This window comes from Alligator sinensis, unplaced genomic scaffold, assembly GCF_000455745.1.
Source record: "Alligator sinensis unplaced genomic scaffold, ASM45574v1 scaffold93_2, whole genome shotgun sequence".
In the NCBI taxonomy this organism is placed as follows: Eukaryota; Metazoa; Chordata; order Crocodylia; family Alligatoridae; genus Alligator; species Alligator sinensis.
The window spans coordinates 213,016-232,350 of record NW_005841854.1 but is presented as its reverse complement, the minus strand read 5'-3'; the positions used below and the strand labels follow the sequence as shown (position 1 = coordinate 232,350).

The 19,335-nt window shown below is 42.1% G+C and overlaps 1 protein-coding gene across 4 annotated transcripts in view; it reads right to left on the bottom strand.

Annotated features, from left to right (window-relative positions):
• KCNK1 (potassium two pore domain channel subfamily K member 1) overlaps positions 1 to 19,335 on the bottom strand; it is a 48,702-nt gene that overhangs the window by 1,516 nt on the left and 27,851 nt on the right. Inside the window, exons 2-4 of one of the 4 annotated variants that reach the window (XR_003095902.1) lie at positions 4,372 to 4,767; positions 1,447 to 1,643; positions 1,061 to 1,233 (exon numbers count right to left, since the gene is read on the bottom strand). Coding sequence is in view for 2 of the 4 variants with exons in the window: in XM_006016339.2 (XP_006016401.2) it covers positions 1,159 to 1,233; positions 1,447 to 1,643; positions 4,372 to 4,767 (668 nt within the window). In the remaining 2 variants the exon portion in view is untranslated. Of the gene's footprint in view, positions 1 to 6; positions 1,644 to 4,371; positions 4,768 to 19,335 lie in introns of those variants that run through there. The other 3 variants (XR_003095903.1, XM_006016339.2, XM_006016340.2) reach the window with 3 other exon arrangements.

Genomic DNA, 19,335 nt, shown 5'->3' with positions numbered 1-19,335 from the left:
GGGGGGGGGGAAGGAGCGGGATCTAGCTTGCTCTATACACGTAGATAATTTTTCCTGTTGACAGCCAAGCCAAGCCAAGCCAAGCCAAGCCAAGCCAAAAAACAACAAACAAAAACAACAAAAATCCAGTTTGCTGGAAACCAGATTGAAAATTTTTCATTTTATTCTCCTCCTTGAAAAAGACTGAAAAGTTTTATTTATTTCAACCTGAAATGTTCCATTGGATTAAAAATGAAACACAGTTTTGTGCATTTGTAGGAAAAGCAAAGGAAGTAAAAGGCTAGGTTCACAAAGCTGTTGCTGTTACCCCTCTTTCACCACCTGGCTTGAGGTTACAGCACTGATTAAGGTCATGGGAGAAAAAGGCTTGATTCCATCCTTTTCCTGACAGGATATTAAGCCATTTTGCTCAGCCTCCAAGCTTGTGGTGGGTGCTCACGATCTCTGCTGCTGACATTGTCCTGCTCTGTATATATAAGTCAACACTCACTGGAGAAGAGGTTGGAATCTAGGTGTCACATTTTTCAATAGAATGTCCTAATCACCAGGCTGGAGGTTCATTACCTACTTCCTTCTGTCTTGATGTCTATTCATGTATTTTTATACCATGGAACAGGATTAACAGAAAGAAATGAGAAAACTCTTTTCCAGAATAGCTTCCTGCCAGCTACTAAATAAAGGGTGTACTCCTGCAAAGTCTGACGTGGGTTGAAGGCTCCTAAGGCAGAGGATGGAATTGAATCCAACTCACATACATCCCAGGTCAGTGCTGTAACCCCAATCTACTACATAATGGCATGGCAGGTTCTTTGGCAGTTTTGTGCATCTAGTCCTCCCCTTGTAAAAACTCTTTCACCTGAAAGTATTTGGTGTATTAATGTCCATTAATGAATACTGTGGGGATGACAGAAGCTGTATTTTTCAGTGAATTTTCTTCACTGAAAATATTTTCTCCAGGCCTAGTGGAAGGACTGCCCATAGGGTGTGTAACTGCATGGGAGTGTGGACACAAGCCCACTTTTGGAGGTACGGGGCTGCACTGAAGGAGTGCAGACTATACCTGTCTTAGGAGTGTGGATGCCAGTCCATACCTTGCATCCATCCTTCCATGCCACATTATAGGTGATCCTGGTCTCAGGTATTACAGCCAACTGTGTGTCATATCTCCGACAACTCTCCTAGTGTAGTTTCCGTTTTAGACACATTAATTTGCTCCAGAAATCTTTCCAGTGCCTGAAATGATGAATACTTGTTACATTGTTTTTCAGCGCTTATACTTGAGAGAGAGAGAGAGAGAGAGAGAGAGAGAGAGAGAGAGAGAGAGGCATTCTATTTCTTACTGTAATAGTGTAAGTGCACTATAATGTTGGGATGGGTGCCCTTATATTAATTATTAATAGAACCATGATTAACTGAAGATTGACCAGTCACAAAAGGCTCATTTACTTTCTGATCCTCTTTCCTGGAAGCCGCTTGGTCCGAAATAGAGGAGAAGGAAAGCTGGTCATGTTCTATTATGTGCTCTTGGTCGTCTTCCTTGTCCTTCTTCACATAAAACATTTTTCTAAACTTCTTGAGCTCATGGAGTTCACAGAAAGTTTCTAGAACCACCAACATTGCAATAAGGCCCAGCAACAGGTAACCTGGAAAAGAAACAAAAAACACAATGCCTAAAACATGAACAGGTAGAGCTGATGCGATATAGCTCCAACTTGGAATTCTTTCCACCTATGATCACTGAATATATATTATTTTCCATTCTTTTCTATTTTCAGGGGTGTTGACCTGAATGGGAGCTAACAGCACTCAGCATTTCTGAAAATGAGCCTCACGCTAATCATCCACTGGGCTTTTATTTTTTTCTCCAACCCCACACACGTACACAGAGCTTCCTAGTGGGCCTCCAGGGAGGGTATTCCAACAAGCATTTCTTAATCTAAATACACTAATTAAACCATGACTATTTATAATCACTACTATTTATATTCTTGCCCACATGGTTTATAATTTCATTAATTATCTGTTTAGTAAAAGTTTAGTAAAGCAAACAGGAGTTTATTGCATTTTAATTAGTATGGCATGCCCTTCAGTCTGTGCAATAATATGCTGTACAGTCAACCTATCATTATTTTTACGATCATTTTTCATTTGGCTTCAATGTTCATTTGGGTAGTGTTCTTTGTAACTGAAAGGACTAAATATACTTTGAAGCCTCTAACTTCTGCATGAAACCCTCTCCTCCTCCCTAAAATACACCTTTAAAGCATGATTAAATACTCAGGGTGTGTCCAGACGAGTATGCATGTGCGTTTCCCTGGGGTAAATAGCAGCAGAACATAGTTATGTCGCTGCTACTTTTCCCCGGGGAATGCCCCTGCATGTGCATTCTGATGCAAGGCAAGTTGCCCCAGGTGGGGTAGAGGAGGCTGGGACCAGCACCTGGGATGGCCTCAGCAGCCTTATCTGGGGTCCTGGGAGCCTCCTGGAGCTCCAGCAGCAGCTATCCAGGTGTGTGGAGGCTGGCCAGCAGCTGGAGTATGGCTCTAGCTGGCCAGGCTCTGAGTAGCGCACAATGCTGCCACGCATGCCACCCTACTTTTTTTCTGGCATGGGTTTTTTTTGATACCGGGATCTCCGATCATCCAGCTCATCTGGATATGCCCACTAGGGAACTACTGGCCTAAGTCTGCACAATTTCATTTTATGAAGCTTAAATTTAAGCATTGTTATGCTTTAACTCACATAGCCAAACAGGACCACCTAGCACAGGTGATTAGAGGGTAGCACTTGTAACACCAAGGCCACAGGTTTGATTTATGGCTGGACCAAATGATTGCTTAAGGTCCTTTCCAGCCTTACTAATCTATGAACCCATGCAACACAATAAGGGCAAAATACTTGTTCTAAAAATAGAAAGGCATCTATACATCTTTACTAGGTACTCATTCTGAGAGCCAGACTTATCTCAACTTCATGACTTACCAGGAAAAGTGTACCTAGATTTTCTCATTAGGGAAAGTCTTTGACTATGAATTTGGACCCCTAGTCTGTCATTTACTGAACCTGTGAATAGGTGAAATTTTGGTCACAACATTCTCTGGAGATTCTGAAACAAATTGGAAATATTGAAAATTTTCACAAGTTCTTTTAATATACTTTCAAAACAAATTATGTTGATTAAAAACTTTTTGGTTAGAAATTTCTTTCAATTTTATTTTTAAAAATCCTGAAATTGAAATACAAAGTTCATTTAACCTGAAATTTTCTTTGATTTTTCAGTTCACCAAAATATCAGAAAAAAATTGTTTTGGGTTGACTTGCAATTTGTTTTTAATGGAGCTGCCAGTAAACCAGAAAGTCAAGTTACTTGCATAGCTCTATTCCTACAACCTTAAGCATGCATTGTACTCGTATTAAGCTATCTGAATAGTAATAAATAATTAAATGCTCATGCCAACAGTCAGGATGGTGAGGCCGTTAGCTAGGAGCTAGAGTGTAGTATAATGCTGAAGAGGACAAAATATACTGCTGGCTAATTTAAGGGACTGCTTCTGAGAATGCAAATTCTGTACATGTTCCCATAGTCTGTCACCCATATAAGTAATGGACAATTTGACAACAGATTATGTACTTAGCGTGGGAGCACAGGCATCTCCTGATCAGTAGGGTGAATGTAATTGGTAGGAATTGCTTGTATCTGCATTAATTATTTGGATCCTGGGTCCAGCACATCTGAAGATTCAGGATCATCTCCAAAGAAATCTTTCAGGCAAATGCTTTATTTTGTGGCACTGATATGGAAGAATCTTGCCCTGGTCACATCCAATCCCTGCTGTTGCAATGATAATTCTTTCAGCTCATGACCTTGATTGTATGACACCATTCTCTGTATTCTTCACTGGTTCCTCCTCCCTTAAACATGAACTATTCATCTTTGAGTAAAGTAGCTAATAAGTGTGGACAAAGGCACTAACTGCTTAGAAAACCCTTTGATTATGTCTATTATTTAAAGCAGGGGTTTTCAACCTTTTTTATTAAGTGTACCCCCAGTGGCTGGATGTGGAGTGGGGGGGCGCGGATAGATGCAGAGCACCTGGAGTCCAGGCTGGTGATTGGCGGTGGCAGCCAATGTGTGCGAGCTTCCCCCTCCCCCCCAGGCAGCTGGGCGGTGCATGTGCAGCCCAAAGAGGGGCACCGCTGTCCTCACCACCCCCAGCCCTGTTCCTGGGACACGGCGGCACAGGGTGGTGGGTGGCGGTGCTCCGTCCCTGCCCACCCATGCATACCCCCTATGGCCTTCCCAAGTACCCCCGGGGGTATGTGTACCCTCGGTTGACAACCTCTGATTTAAAGGGTTAGTCTGGTACTTACACGTAATTCCTATTTTATACAGCTCTCTGAATTTTTGATTATAACCTTCCCCTGGAACATAGTCTCCAAGGCCAATGGTGCTCAGGGAAATGAAACAAAAGTAAAAAGATTCCAAAAAATTCCAGTCATCCTCCAGAGCAGAAAATATTGCTGCTGGGATAAAGAAAAAACACAACACAGTGATGAACCCAAGAACCACTGCATGGACGATGGCAACAACTTGTTTGGAGAAACCCCAGTGAACGTGGAAATATAGCACAGGCCGTCGGGTGACATGAACTATGATGCGCTGTACCACAGCTGTCAGGAAAAGCAGTGTAAAGGGAATTCCGATGACAGAGTAGACGATACAGAAGGCTTTTCCTCCATCTGACAAAGGCACAGTGTGGCCATACCCTGGAACAAAGCAGAAGAAGGGGACATATTTAATGTGGGAAATAAGTTGGAACATACACAACCCATCACTGGGGAGCTTAGTTTAGGAATCTGTGGGTGCGTTTACACGTGCCCTTGACTGTGCATTTGGTACTGCACGTTCCCGGCGGTGCAGTTTTTATATCCTATATCGCCGTCACACTTTGTGCCCAACAAGCTACAGTGACGCAGTGTCTCATGTAGATGCGTCCTGTGACAACTAGACTAAGAACTTCTCTCAGAATACAAAGGTTTCAACTTTGCTCTACTATAAATTACCATTACCAAAAATAATTGTTAACTCTTATTTTCAGTGTGATTTTTCCATAAGGCACTTACATGAGAATCTGCTCAAGCTGCTTTAAAACAAAAGAAAACAAAAGAAAAAAAAAAACCCTCCAAAGCAAAAAGTATTGCTTAGAGGCTGGACCTTCTACAGGTCATTGGTGTTTTATAAATGTCAATCTGTTCAACTTAGAGCATACAAATACAGGAAGTTTTGTATAGGTTGAGGATGCTCAACAAATTCTGCAGTCTGATGTTGAAAATGTACGCAATTATACTTGTTTACAGACTGACAGGCTAGAATGTCAAAGTACTTCAGTACTTCATGCTAGACTGCCTGGTTTTAAAAGCAAGCCAGGGGCACAGTACATTCATTGCAAATCATGAATGTTTTTTTTCTGTTTGCCAGTCAACAAAGTAGCTATTTTATTTTTTATTCTATCCGGATAGTTTTCTACAATCGATCATGTTACATCTCTTGAAAGATTTATAGCAATATCACACCACACAAGCCCCAGTCATACTGAAGCCAAAAAAACCCCCTCAAAAAACCAAAATTGTTATCTCACTAAAGTAACTTCAAACCCAAAGTTTTGATCATGTTCGCCTGGGAAGCTGGCCATGAAAAATAAACTATCTTGTTCAGAATGTCCTTTCATTTTATATGAACATGAGGAATTTCTCCTCTTGACTGAATGCATTTCCAGTAATCTAAAAATTGTTAATATGCATCTCAGAGAAAGTCTTTTTTTAAGCATTTAAAAAACTTTTAGGTAATGGACAGAAAAAATGCATCCTTTTTAATCTTCTCACTATTACAGCCTTTTGAAAAGTAGTGTTATGAAAAGGCAGTCAAAGTTCTTTGGGTAAATGTGATATCTTTTATTAGACCAATTAAATAGTTGGAAAAACCGTTCTTTACAAGCTTTTGGGCATAAACATGTTTCTTCAGGCAAAGGGAGAGTCTGCTGTTGTTTTGTGTTCTCCTGGATGTTTTCCGTGTTATAAAAAGCAAGCTTTTAATTTCTCTCTATTAACATGATGCATCTGACAGGAACCTTTGGTCCATTTCTAATTTTAAGGATGTAATGAATAATTCATCCAAGTTCATAACTTGAACCCCAGAATAATCACATCACAGGGCACTCTTTTTTTGTTTTTGTTGTTGTTGTTTTTTTTTTTTGTAAGTACAGTATTACTGAAATCTATTATAAGCCTTGTCAATTTTTCAACACAAAGTGGGCATTTCATCCAATTTGTTCACTGAATTTTAACTGGCTCTGCCCCCTGGAATTTTCTGCCTAAATCATCTAATGTATTATTAAAATCAACTGGAAAAAGAATAACATATGTGATACAATTAGTGATGCCTAAAGTTGTTTCCTTTTCCAAATTTTAGGACCTAATCCAAGAAGATACAGATCAGGTCTTTTTCCTTTTAATTCAGGGGTGGGCAATTATTTGGGCCTGGGGAGTTTTGACGAGTTGTTGGAGGCCAGGTCAGCACCCGTCCGCTCACCCTGCTGCAACAACTCACCAAACCTCCCTATGTGGGACGGGGCCATGGGCAAGTGGGGAGCAGTGTTTAGAGAGCGAGACAGACAGGCGAGGCTGGATCATGGAGCAGGACAGCCTTTGCCCTGTGGCGTGGGGAATGCCTGCATGCTACGTCCTGGGAGCTGGCCAGGGGCAAAGGGAGGGAGGAGGGGACATATGCAGCAGTGCTTGCCTGGGCACTGTGGTCTGCAGATGCCCCTACAGCACTTGGGGCCAGTCAGCATGCACAGCTTACCAGCAGGGCTGCTCCCAATGTGGCTGCTCCTCAGCTCCCCTCACCTCCAGCAGTGGCTCCTCCTGCTCCTGCTGTGCTGCTTTAGGCTGGGAAGCTCCTGCCCCAACGCGTGGGGCTCTGGCTCCAGCTCCCAGCTGCCTTCCAGTCATTCTGCATGCCTGGCACAATGAGCAGCCACCTGCGGGTGGCAGGGTGGGTGGACTGGAGCCCCATGTGTTGGGGCAGAAGCTGCCCAGATGCAGCTTCCTCCCAGCCTGGAGGGGTGCTACAGAAGCAAGCAGGGGGAGGAGCTGCCCCTGGAGGTGAGGGGAGCCGAGTAACAACCGCACCAGGAGCAGCCCTGTTGGCAAGCTGTACGCGCTGGCCAGGATCAGGCCAGTGGGTGCGGGCTGGAACATGGTGCAGGCTGCCCCGGGAGGGCCTCAGCCCCATGTGGAGCACCATGGGGGGGCAGCCCCAGGCTGGATCAAAGCAATTTGCCAGTGCAAGTGCATTTAACTCTAGTTTTCTTTTAATAAAAATCTATTTTAGATTTGAAATTGTTACAACTGATAATGAGGCTTAATATTACAGTGATCTAATTTATCTTTTATAATATAATATTCAAAGCCATATATTTTTTTCTCCAATTTTTAAAACAATGTCAAACCCTTACCCTGTGGGAAATAACTGGCTACATACTTGAACAAGAACTTGTTGAGGCACTGAACCAGCTTTTGGACAATGTGGGCTACTGTTGCAAGATACAGATTATGTAATCTTCATTTTAATTTATTCAGTTTAGCTCATTTAAATTTAAGAAACCATTTGGGAATTGAAAAAAAATCAGGAAAGCATGTTTTTCTTCTCCAGTCTAGGAATAAGAAGTAGGTGAGAACAGCTCAGACCTACTTGCTCTAAATTTTTCGAGGACCTAGGCACCAGAAATAATCAGTTCAATACACTAACTAGAGATATTTCCTTTCTTTAACTTTTAAAAGAAAAATAAGTTTTGATAAGCCTATTTTGCATATGCACATTTTAAACTAATAAATGCACTTTTTAAAACGCTAGCTTTCCGTATTCACTGAATTCTATTTTTATCCAAAAGCAGCTTGACACAAATGGTAAGTAAAAGATTATTGGGTAAATAGGAAGTGCCATTTACCACCACAAGAAAAACATAAAAGGAAATAAATATGTAATTGTGTAACTATGTACAGAGTTAGCAAAAATACGCTAGCAAAAATAAGTAACAAGTTTAATGTAAGGTCTACATTTACATGCAAATCACTGTCTTAATTACTAGGCAAAAGGAATTAACCTTTCTTTAGGAAAATAACAAGTAGTATAAATGCAAAATGGGATTCATATAGATCATTTAAAACAAAAAGTTCTTTGCATGCTATTTTAAAATATCATTTAAATCAATCTATCCTAGCCAACAGGGTCTCTTATTAGATTAGCTGTGGTTTTGGTTTTATATCATATGACTATATGTTTACTAGCAACCAGACAGTAACAATAAAATGTACTGCATACAAGTTACTAAGGAGCCAACAATTGTAACAGCTTTCAGCCACAACAAAGGATGCCTGGATTTTAATCACTAACCTGCAAGTGAGGACAACATCCCATTACTTATCCCTTACTGGCTCTCAACTAAAATGACTTTATTATTTTGCCTATGGTTGTGCTATGATTTGAATTTTCTGCATGTGCCATTTAGATAAGAATAGAGGCAGAAAACCTGGAGCTTAGTAACACCAGAGAATATTTTAAAATGTATTCCTTGTGTTAAGACAGGCAGCAGCAAAAAACATTGTGAAAAGAAGGAACAGCAACAGTAGAGGAGACCTTGTACAGTGCTAGTGTGACCTGGGGCAATGAAACTGAACCCAGGAAAGAACGGGTCTTGGCTCTGTCCCTCTTCCTCTGCGTCAGTAGCAGATTTATGTCAGTAGTTTAAGAGGCTCAAATGCATTCTCTTTACGCTCTGCTTTGTTTTTCAGCTCAGGTGATAGACGCTTGTGGTGAAAGTCAAATGGTCAAACCATAATGTTGTCAGCTCTTAATAGCACCTAAATGTAGTTCCTGAGAATGGGGTTTTAATCATTCACTTCTGGCAGGAGTGATCACAGTTCTTCAAACAAACAAAAGCCTAATTTATGTAAAAGATCCTGAAGCCTTCCGATGCTCAAATTATTTTAAGACAGCAATTTCAATTTGCATAGTTTGATTTTTCCCTGTCACATCTGTCAGGGTTATGCAAGATATGAGCCACTTGGTGGAAAAGAGTTTTGCAACTAGATTTTCTTCTGATTCAATTTGTTAGCTGTCTCTGTGAAAGAAATATTTGTTTTAATTGGGTCTTATGAAACCTGAACATGCATATTTACACACCATATCCAGATATAAAAGAATAATTTACAACAATAAATTTATTCTTAGCACCATTTAAGACATTAATGAAAAAGAATAGCTTACTAAATGGCTGGACAGGTTCTTCAATCTACTAAGTAGCACTGAGTTGTTAGGGCACTACTGTGAGACCTGGGAGACCTATTAGCAATACCTGCTACTGGTTTGCTAAAGGACCTTGGGAAAATCAATTCACTTATCTGAACTTGTTACCATTAGCACCCTTCTTGCATCTGTTTAGACTGTGTGGTCCTCAAGTCAAAGTTCATGGGTATGTCTATACAGCAAAACTAATGTGTAGTTCCAGCACTTGTCAACAGACCTGTGTGAGCTTCATCTAGCTCGCCCAGGGAATGGTAGCAGTGTTGACAAAGTGGCAGGGATACAAATGCATGATCTTAGCCCAAGAAGGCCAAGAGTGCACTGTGTATCCAGAGTCCTTGGAGAGTTTGCCATCTGACTGCTAATTAGCAATCAATGAAGATCATGCTGCTGTGCCTTCACTGCTATTTGTTACCTGTAATAGCCAGAATAATCTATTAACACAGGTCTGCTCACATGTTTCACCATCACATTCTCACTTCCCCCAACTTTAACTATGTGTTTGTAAACTGTTACCAGCCATAGTAGAAAAGCATCTAAACTTGCCTGCCCAGATGCAAAGGGACAAGTGCAGAAACAGTGAGAACCCTGCATGGCTTGGCTCTGAGAAGGTCTGTAACCAGTTTAGATGGTGTCCATTAATTCAGCCTTGTGGGCCAGATGAGTGGCGCAGGGCTGATCCACAAGCCGGATTAGGCCCCATGGGCTGGGATCAGGTCCTGATGCCTACCCACTGCCTGGCACTGTGCCCCAGGATCAGGCCCTGCACCCCCGAAGTAGCTCAACGAGCCATGCTATCCAGCCCACGGGACTCCCCATGGGTCCAGAAATTTGGCAGCAGAGGAGCAGCAATTAACACTGCTACCCTGCCACCAAATTTTCAGACCTGTGAGAAGCCCCATGGGCCAAACAACATGGCTCTGGGGCCACATCTGGCTCATGGACCAAGGGTTGAGCACTCCTGACTTAGATTGAGCCAGGTGCTAAACCCAGCATGCCAATCACCTGGATTGACAGACCTATTCTTATTAACCTTTTGTAGGCTGAGTATCTGCTTGTTAACACATTATTTTATCTTTTAAAAATTGCATAAAAATAGTGTGGAAATTTATGAGGCTGAGGCAAGTGGGGGGGGGGGTGGAAAACGCACAAACTTTTCCAGTTATAACATTTTTATATGACTTTTCCCAACAAAGCAAATACATTTTTGTACTCCACTGCAAAACACGTTAACAAAACAGCATGGCCAGACATTCAGGGGAGAGGAAAAAAAAAATTAGAAAACTAAGTTACATGCATGTCACTGTTTTGTCACTTGTTTCCTGTTTCACCGTATCTCCCTCCTTTGATCTATCTGTTATTTTTTGCTCTGTCACCTCTTTAAAGGCAAGGCCTTCTCTCTGACGCACTGATTCTATATAAATAATATATAATAAACAACAACGTGCCAGCTTCTTTTCTTCAGCTGAAGCTGTCATGTTGAAGCACATCACAACTGTAGCTTAAGGCATGCTTCCCTTATAAGAAAGCAGGGCTTCAACCAGCGCTTCCCAAACTTTTCCTCAGCATGACCCCATTTACAGCCCCATTTCCTCAGCATGGCCCCTCACTCCCAACCCACAGCCACCCACTCCTGTGACCCCATCTCCTGATGTTGTGACCCCATTTGGAGTCACAACTCACAATTTGGGAACCGCTGGCTTAAGTAATTTATTCTTTTTAATAAATCAGTCCAGAAGCAAGGATTTTTGTGGGTGATATCGTTTATTGGACCAATTCCTGGACCACTGTGGCTACAACATCACTCCAACACCCTTAAATCAGTCTAACAGGACAGAGGCAGACTTGGTTTAGGTGGCTAGAGTTAACTGATTCAGGTGAAAGATCCAGTAATTCAATTATTAATTATAAAAATCTGAGATGGAAAGAATAAATATGTCCCACTCCTGCAGAAAAAAGTCACCAGAAGTCACTACAAGACACATAGGCATGCTGTAGTGCATAAGGCCATGATCCATCTGGTTTAGCATCTCATCACTGACAGTGAGCCAGTACCAGATACAAGTGCCTCTTATAGTGGACATTTATGGAATAGCCAGCTCAAAGGTGATTTTTTTCCCCATAATAGCCATTTAGGGTGCGTCCACATATGAAGGCATGTGTGCTTGCAGCAGCTCAAATAGAAGCAGCACAAATTTGAGCTGAGGCATTTTGTCTCGGCACATGTGCCTGGACATGCACTGTGGTGTGGGGCAAATTGTGCCACTTGGGGCAAAATTACCCTGCTTGTCTCCTCCTGGACCTGCAGCCAGGGAGAACTAGACCCCAGGGCCAACACCTGTGCTGGCCCCAGCAGTATAAGAAGCTGCCCTGGCAAGTAGCTCAGGGCTACTTGCTCTCAGGAGCTTCTGGGAGAGACCCTGGTGCACATGACCCTGGAATGCACCAGGCTGCAGCCTCTCCACCTCCAGAACCTCCTCTTGAGGTTCTGGTTGAATTTCACCCCCCACCTTTGTTTTTGGTCACCCCATCCACGGCCCCACCAAGTTCCGGGACCTCCTACATAACCTCCTCCTGGCCCTGGCCAAGTGGGCCCTGTACTTGACCAGGAAGGAGGCTCTTGGCTGGGAAGGTGCCCAGAGACTGCCGGGCCGCTTTCCTCTCACTTGCCCGTGCATGTTTCCAGGCAGAGTGAGCAGTGGGCAGCATCCACCAGCTCCTTGGATGCCTTTGAAGACCGGTGGGTGCGGCCTGGGGGGCTCTGCTTGGTGTCTCTCTCAGGCGCACTTATTTTCACATTTTGACCCTTCGACTCACACAACACTCCTATCCTGTTTTTGCCTTAGTTATTCCAAGCATTTTGTTGCATTATTCACTCATTGGCTCCACACTGTAGGGGCCACTAGTTAGCCAAGTGGGCTCAGCAGGGCGCAGCGTGCTTTCAGGCAGCTCAGGGCCACTCAGGCTGAGCAGTGCTGAGCCCTGGGTGACATCTGGCAGCTTGGGGCTGCTGGGGCTAGTGTGCAGCACTAGGGGGAGGCTATGCCATGAGGCCAAGTGGCCCCAATGGCCGCTGCTGCTGTTGATGAGTGTGGGGAGGCAGTGGGCAAGGGGACAGGGGAACAGGCTGGGGGCTGGGGCCAGGCAGAGGACCCATGCCTCCCAAGCTGCCCCCTTGTGGTCCACCCTCCTCCAGCCCTCCCCCCCTCTTGCCTGGCATGGAGCCTGGGTCCAGGCATGGAGCCCTGCACAGGCAGGCAGCGTGCTCCAGTACTGGGGCAAGGGCCAGCTGTAGAGACTCTGGCTGGCTATCACAGCAGCTCTGTGGAAGACCTGAGCCTCCGGTTGTCTCTGTGCCATGGCCCGCTTTTTTCCCCCCGGGTACTTTTTGATACCTGGGGAATGTTGGGTTTTTTTTGTTTCCAGTGTGCCTCTTGCAGCATCTGAAACTGGTTTGGGATGCTGCAAGAGGCATGTCCGCGCTCATCTGGACGCACTCTTAGTGCGTATGTCCTGAAAGACAAAGTGTTATGCGTTTACGCACCTCATATATGTTTCTCCTATCTGAAGTATTGTGGATATTATTATATAAAGTGTATACAAGTGCTAGTATATATGGGGTTTTTTTACATTTAAGCCCCTGGCTTCTATATTACCTTCTGGTGAGTCATTTATATGGCAAATTATATGGTGGGTAAAATGTTCTCTTTATTGGATTTTCAACATACTGGTTTTTATTTATGTCCATCATTCCCTTGTTCTTATTTCATGAAATATTAGAACAGGAGTACCTGAATTTATCTTTTCTGTACAACTTGGTATTTTAAATGCCTCTCATGTTTCCTATTATTTGTCTCTAAACAGCTATTTTCCCTTTCTCTCTCCATACCTATGTTTTGTTATAATGTTTTCAGATAGGCTGACCAAAACTGGTATCACAAGTGAGGCTCAAAAAATAGCATTAGAATATGTTCTATATTTTTCTATATCCCACTCTTTTTTGGGCCCTTACATTTCGTTTGCTTCCTGGACTATCAGTAAAATGACAATTTATCCAGCTGTTAATAATTATTCCCAAATCCTTATCCCAAGTAACAACAGCCAATTTAGATTTTGTACAGATAGAGCACATTATTCCTTCAAAGTACATTACCTTGCACTTATCTACATAGAGTTTTACCAGTCCTAGCCTGCAGACTTTCAAGTGCATAATAAATTTAATCCTACTCTTTGGTTTGTTTTATTTCATCTCCTAGCATTTCTAATCCACAAGAATACATTTCCCCATGTGACTATTTAGCTTCTTTTATAGCTCTCTCAAGGGATTCTGACAAAGACTTAGGGAAAGTCCAAATAAATTTTAAGATCCATTTTCCCTTTATCTACTATTTTATTAGCGTGCTCAAAGAAATCTAGATCAGAAAATGATGATATTCCTAGTTTCTTCCTCAATTGCAACCACAGAAAAGACCCCGGAGGCAGAGGTAATAAAAGCACTGAGCCATATTACCACCAGCAGCTACTTGTAGGTAGGGGTCCCCAGATAATGCTGTAGATTCTGACACTGCCTGACCCAGCCCTTTTTATCCTCAGCTCAAGAAGCTCCATGGAGTTCAGATCCATAGGAGACAAGCAGAAGGTTAAACGATGAATTGGAGGTAGCCCTTAGTAGATTTTTCTGAGCTGGATGGATGCTCATTAGGCTGCTATGATGGGTCCCACCACAATACAGCTATATCTTCTTAAGTTTTGCTTGCTCTGTAAATATGCTGCAACACTATCACTGGCTCTATCCCCCAAGACAGAAGATAGAGCCAGTGACAGTGCTGCAGCATACACATTTCCTAGGAACTGTCTCTCTTGTCTCTTCAAAGAAATGGGACCTCATAGCCTAAAAGTCCCAGGAGCACTGCTGATTCCTTTCAACAAAAACTCAACTTCTGCAATCAGTGCCCATTTACTCTCCTGGTCAAACTTCTTCTAATGTGGCTGGTTTGCAGCCTCTTTGATCCCCTTGTCCGAGGACCGCCTACAAGTTTTCAGGTGACCAGAGAGTCCTTCCCAAAGGTGATCCATTGCCTCTGTACCAGCCAACTTGGCAGAAAAAAAGTTCTCTTGATAGGGCCACCTTCTTTAGCATACATATTTTAAGATATCTACTTGGGCAATACAAATGTCACTAAGTCCTGGAAATCCACTCACCCAATCCAGAAATGTCTACAACACAAATATGCACCCCAGCGATCACATATTCCCTATTCTCCAGCATCTGCCCCAGAAATAATGGCTTCTTAAAGGTCAGGTAACAAGAAATCCAAGATTAAATAGGTAAACTGAGTTGCATTTAATATTAAAAAGAAATGGAGAAGTCTTGCACATTCTTTCTGGGTAGTGACCTCCACTTTCAGAAGGGGAAGTCAGGGGAAACTGCAACTATAAAACTTTTGTCACTATACTATACTAAATCACTACACATGGGATGCTGTAGGGTATAGGCCAATTATGTGCTTTAAGTAGGTTCTTTCCTGCTTTCATATAATATTTTTTCATGCTCTTGAACCTGTGTTAACAGTAAAATAAACAAACAGATTATTTATGGCTGGACTCTTTCTCCTTTAAAATGTATATGTGTATAGACACATACACGCGCGCGCGCGCGCACACACACACACACACACACACACACACACACACACAATGCTAGTTTCTGATATGTTCATGGGCTATATAAATGCTGGACAAAATACTTCATCATTTTGATAGCAGGTACTCCAGTAAAGAGAATTCTGCCCTCAGAGCTCCAGACCCACAACAATATTATGGTTCAAGCAGTTGATTAGCAAGTTTATGTAAAGTACAGAAGCTCACTGGTCATAAATTATGCAGCAACTTAATATGCAGCATGAGTAAAATAAGATGCAAAAGTCATAGTACAGTTGTGTTGTATGTGACCATTTGATCCAATGTAAAAATGTATTTGAAAATAATATTTGCTTTCTGTGTTCCTAATAGAAAAAGGAAAGTCAAACTAGTTTGGGCTGGGAAGGAATTTAGGAGCCCCTATTCACATGCTCTGGGGTGCACTCAGGAGCCACTCTAATTAAAAGGTCCCAGCATCTGTTCCAACATATTCTAATCAGAACACACTGAAGCACATGTAAAAGTGCCCTACCTTCTCAATCCAAATAAGGAACTTACTTACTAAAATTTCTGCTGACTATGCATGCTGAACCCAACTTCCTCTACTTTATTAATATATCTTCTAAAAAGGTGATACAAATGAAAAGTTGTTTACAAAAAGCAAACAAAAGAAAACTTACTTTAATCAGTAACCAAACTATGCCTACAGACCTGGAGTAGAACATCCACTGAGTAATGAGTTGTTACCTAACCACTTTTCAGAGTAGAATCTCTATTTAAATTTTACCATTTCCTACTTCTGTAGTTCACCAGTTCTGTAATTTACCAATCCCTACTTTTGTAATTCAACTACATCTTTAAAGTTTTGCCTCAGAGAATTCTTTGGCTTTTTGCTGCATATATTTGCACTGCTGTATATGGCTTAATTTCCTTCTGAAAGAAATTAGATTTTACTATCATTATTTAGTGAAATCAATGACAATTAGCTCCTCAGAAAAAATATTCTGTTAGCTCAGCTTGTAGCCTCTTTAAATAAAGAGTAGTTCCTATAATAAGTTTATAAAAAAAATTGCTGGCTACACCAGTAGAAGCTGTAGTCTCTTCAAACTTGATCAATTTGATATGTGGGAGATTATTTATTAATTCTACTTGCTGCCAGCTAAATAGGAAATGCTTTTGAGCTGAAGAGGTCTGACCAATGGAGTTTTTACATACCTGCTCAGCCTCTGAAATCAGTTGTTTGCCCAAAGAGGTTTCAAACTATCAACACAGTCACCTGCTAAGCTAAATATTTAGCAAAATGAGTAAGGTCTAAAGACACCTCAAGAATCTGCTGCTGCTGGTATGGGAACAAAAACTGATGCTACAAACATGAGGGTAGGAAAGGGCAAGGAGTTAGCTTCCCAGCCATTCCCTTCCCCCAACAAGACAATGGAGAGTACATTTTCCAGAATCTCCTGTAGATGACATCCTGTTACTTAAAACTGCCAATAGCTCAAATTAAGAGCGAGACCTTAAAAAGGGGATAAGGCAAAATGACATGTTTATTGGTTACATGAAGCAGATGCATAAGCTTAGACACACCAGTCATATGAAGACACACACAAGCATACATACTGTGCGGGCCGGGAGCGCCCCGAGCCCTTTTTTGCGCTGCACGTGGGCTGTGGCCAGCAGCCTGGGCACGCGGGGGCGGAGAGGGAAGGCCTTTGCTCTGGAATTAGGCACGGACGCGTATCGGTAGTTTAAAAGATTGTTTACTTACACCGAGATGGCAATGGTGTAGGCTGGAAAGCTTGATTAAGTTGCAGTTACAGACAGGCACAACACAGACGGTCTCGTGGAGGCTGCTAGGCTCCACGGTGCAGAGCTCCGGATGCTCTGGGTGAACGAGCCACCAATGTAGAAATCGTAAATACGTCTTATATTAGTCGCGCTCGAAGACGGGAAGAGGTGGGCGGTGGATCAGGCCGCCACGCTCCTCTGGATCTCACACAGGGTTTCTATTACCGTGCCGTGTACCCAGAGTCCCCACGAGATGGATGTGGAGTCCTCTTCGGCTTGGGTGGAAACTGCTCAAGCCTCTTATACGGCTAACAGGCCAATCGCTAGCTGCCACGTGTGAATAATTTAGCACTAGCCAATCACGGGGAACAAATTTGCATACCGGTGGCGGGAACTCTTTTGCACCGTGCGTTCCTCTTGCAACTCAAGCAATGCACGCTGCAAAAGAAGCTGCAGAAAAGGCGGGAAACTGGTCCCTGCACCGGAGTTTCCTCTTGCTACAGGAAACTCCCGTGCAATGCTCTGCAACTTAACGTGGATAATTCTGATGCCAAAGCACACACACACAATCATGCCTTTTGGGTCATGACACATACAAACAGACTTACACAGACATACAGACAAAACCACTCCAGTAAGATGTTATAGTTACCAGCAGATGTTACTCAATATTAGCACTGGATGGCCAGGTCCAGACTTATTGAGGGTGATAGGACCAGGAGGTATACAGGAATGTATGCCTGTGCTCCACGAATGGATTCCCCATCTTGGCTTGCCTGCATCTCGCTTTTACCTACCAGCTACTGAAACTGGCGTGCCTTAACCATGCTTTTCTTCTGACGCAGTAGGCCTAAGAGGCCCTTTGACCTCCAATGTATCATAGAGAAGTCATGCTGAAAGGCACCTCCAGAGAGTCACCTAGTCCAACCCTCTCCCTGAGGCAGGATCGTCCCAATCCAGACCTACTGTCTAAACTATTAGCAAAACTACAGTCAACCTTGACACAACCACAAGACATATATATATTGGCCCCATGTACCAACTAGCAAGGCTCAGAAGCATGGAAAAAACCCATAGTAAGACATGGGCATAACTCCTCCTAGATCATACCTGACCGAAGCTTGTTGAAGGGGTAACATGGGAAGAAGCCCTAAAAACTATTTTTAGAAGTTTTATAGCTTATTAAAAGCATTTTTCAAAAATGAATTACCAGTCTCATATCGCAAAATCAGCTTCATATTTTCACACATTTTCCTTGGGCACTGATCACAAATACCAAGTTTCAAGCGTGCCTCTTTACTCCTGAGGAATTAAAAAAGGGGGACTAGAATGAAGTTTAAAAACCTTAAGAATTTAGTTCCAATCTTAAGTGTGGAAAAGCCATTAGAATCATCTCTTCCTCATGAAAAAGTCTCTTATCTCTTCTGGATATAATAAAGTGGTTGTATATGCTGTTAGGGCAGTACCTAGTATCAACAAATTGCGGCTTAACGGTTCTTGGAACTCCCCAAGCAGTAAATTCAAGCATTTCATAAATGAAAAAGGCAGGGAAGCCTTTATATAATAAAGCATCAGTAAGTTTTATGAAGTTGCTGCTGCTTTATAATATATTTATGTGATTTTCAAATGATGCAGCATGCATTCTCAGTTAGAGAGCTAAGACAACTGAGCAGCCCTTTCCTTCTAACCTAGTTACTAGTGCCAGAGAAGGCTCTGTTCAGGAGTGAATTTTGCATTATTACATTATGTAGGTGCACGTGCACACATGCACTTGCATGTTTGTGTGTATGTGCATGCACGTGGCATCTTTCCAATTTTGGAATATTTTTATATCCTAGTTATACAGTGGTAGAAACCATTCTAATTTTAAGCATTAATGGCAAATCAGTAACAAAGCACAGATTTATTCTTACTCATTTCTTGCTTCAAAATCATTACAAAACTAGTTTCATGTGGAGATAGGGATATAAAAAAAACTGTCCTTTCAAACTAGGGAAACCTTAACTTCTTGAAGACTGATGAAAAATGATCACGTTACATTTTGCTTTAAGTCTTTATCAATGTTCCTGGAGTATGAGAGAAATAAGACACATTTAAAAAAAATATTTTCCGATCAGAAACTCTGAATAGCTACACAGGATGGGTCACTCCATTATCCTGATGTCATTTTGAACCATAAGAGAAAAGCAGCAGACCGTGCATGGGAATTAACGGGAAATTATGCATTTATAGGTGATCATTTTTCAGAAAATATGTTGATACTCCCCCACCCTCCTGAAAGAAGTAATGGGACAATGGACAAGATTTCACAGCAATTATAACAAACCATTTCCTTGTCCCGTAGCCTGTCAGTGGAAATATCCCTATAAATATTTTTTACTTTTAAAATATTTTAATATGACTTATTGTTAACTAAATTAAATGGAGGCAAGTAGTTCGGTCATAGTACTAAAACATTAGGTTTTGTTACCCGGTGTCAATAATTTTTAAAGGGATTCCCTATTTGATAATAACTATGCAGGACTGTTAAATTGTTACCAGAAACT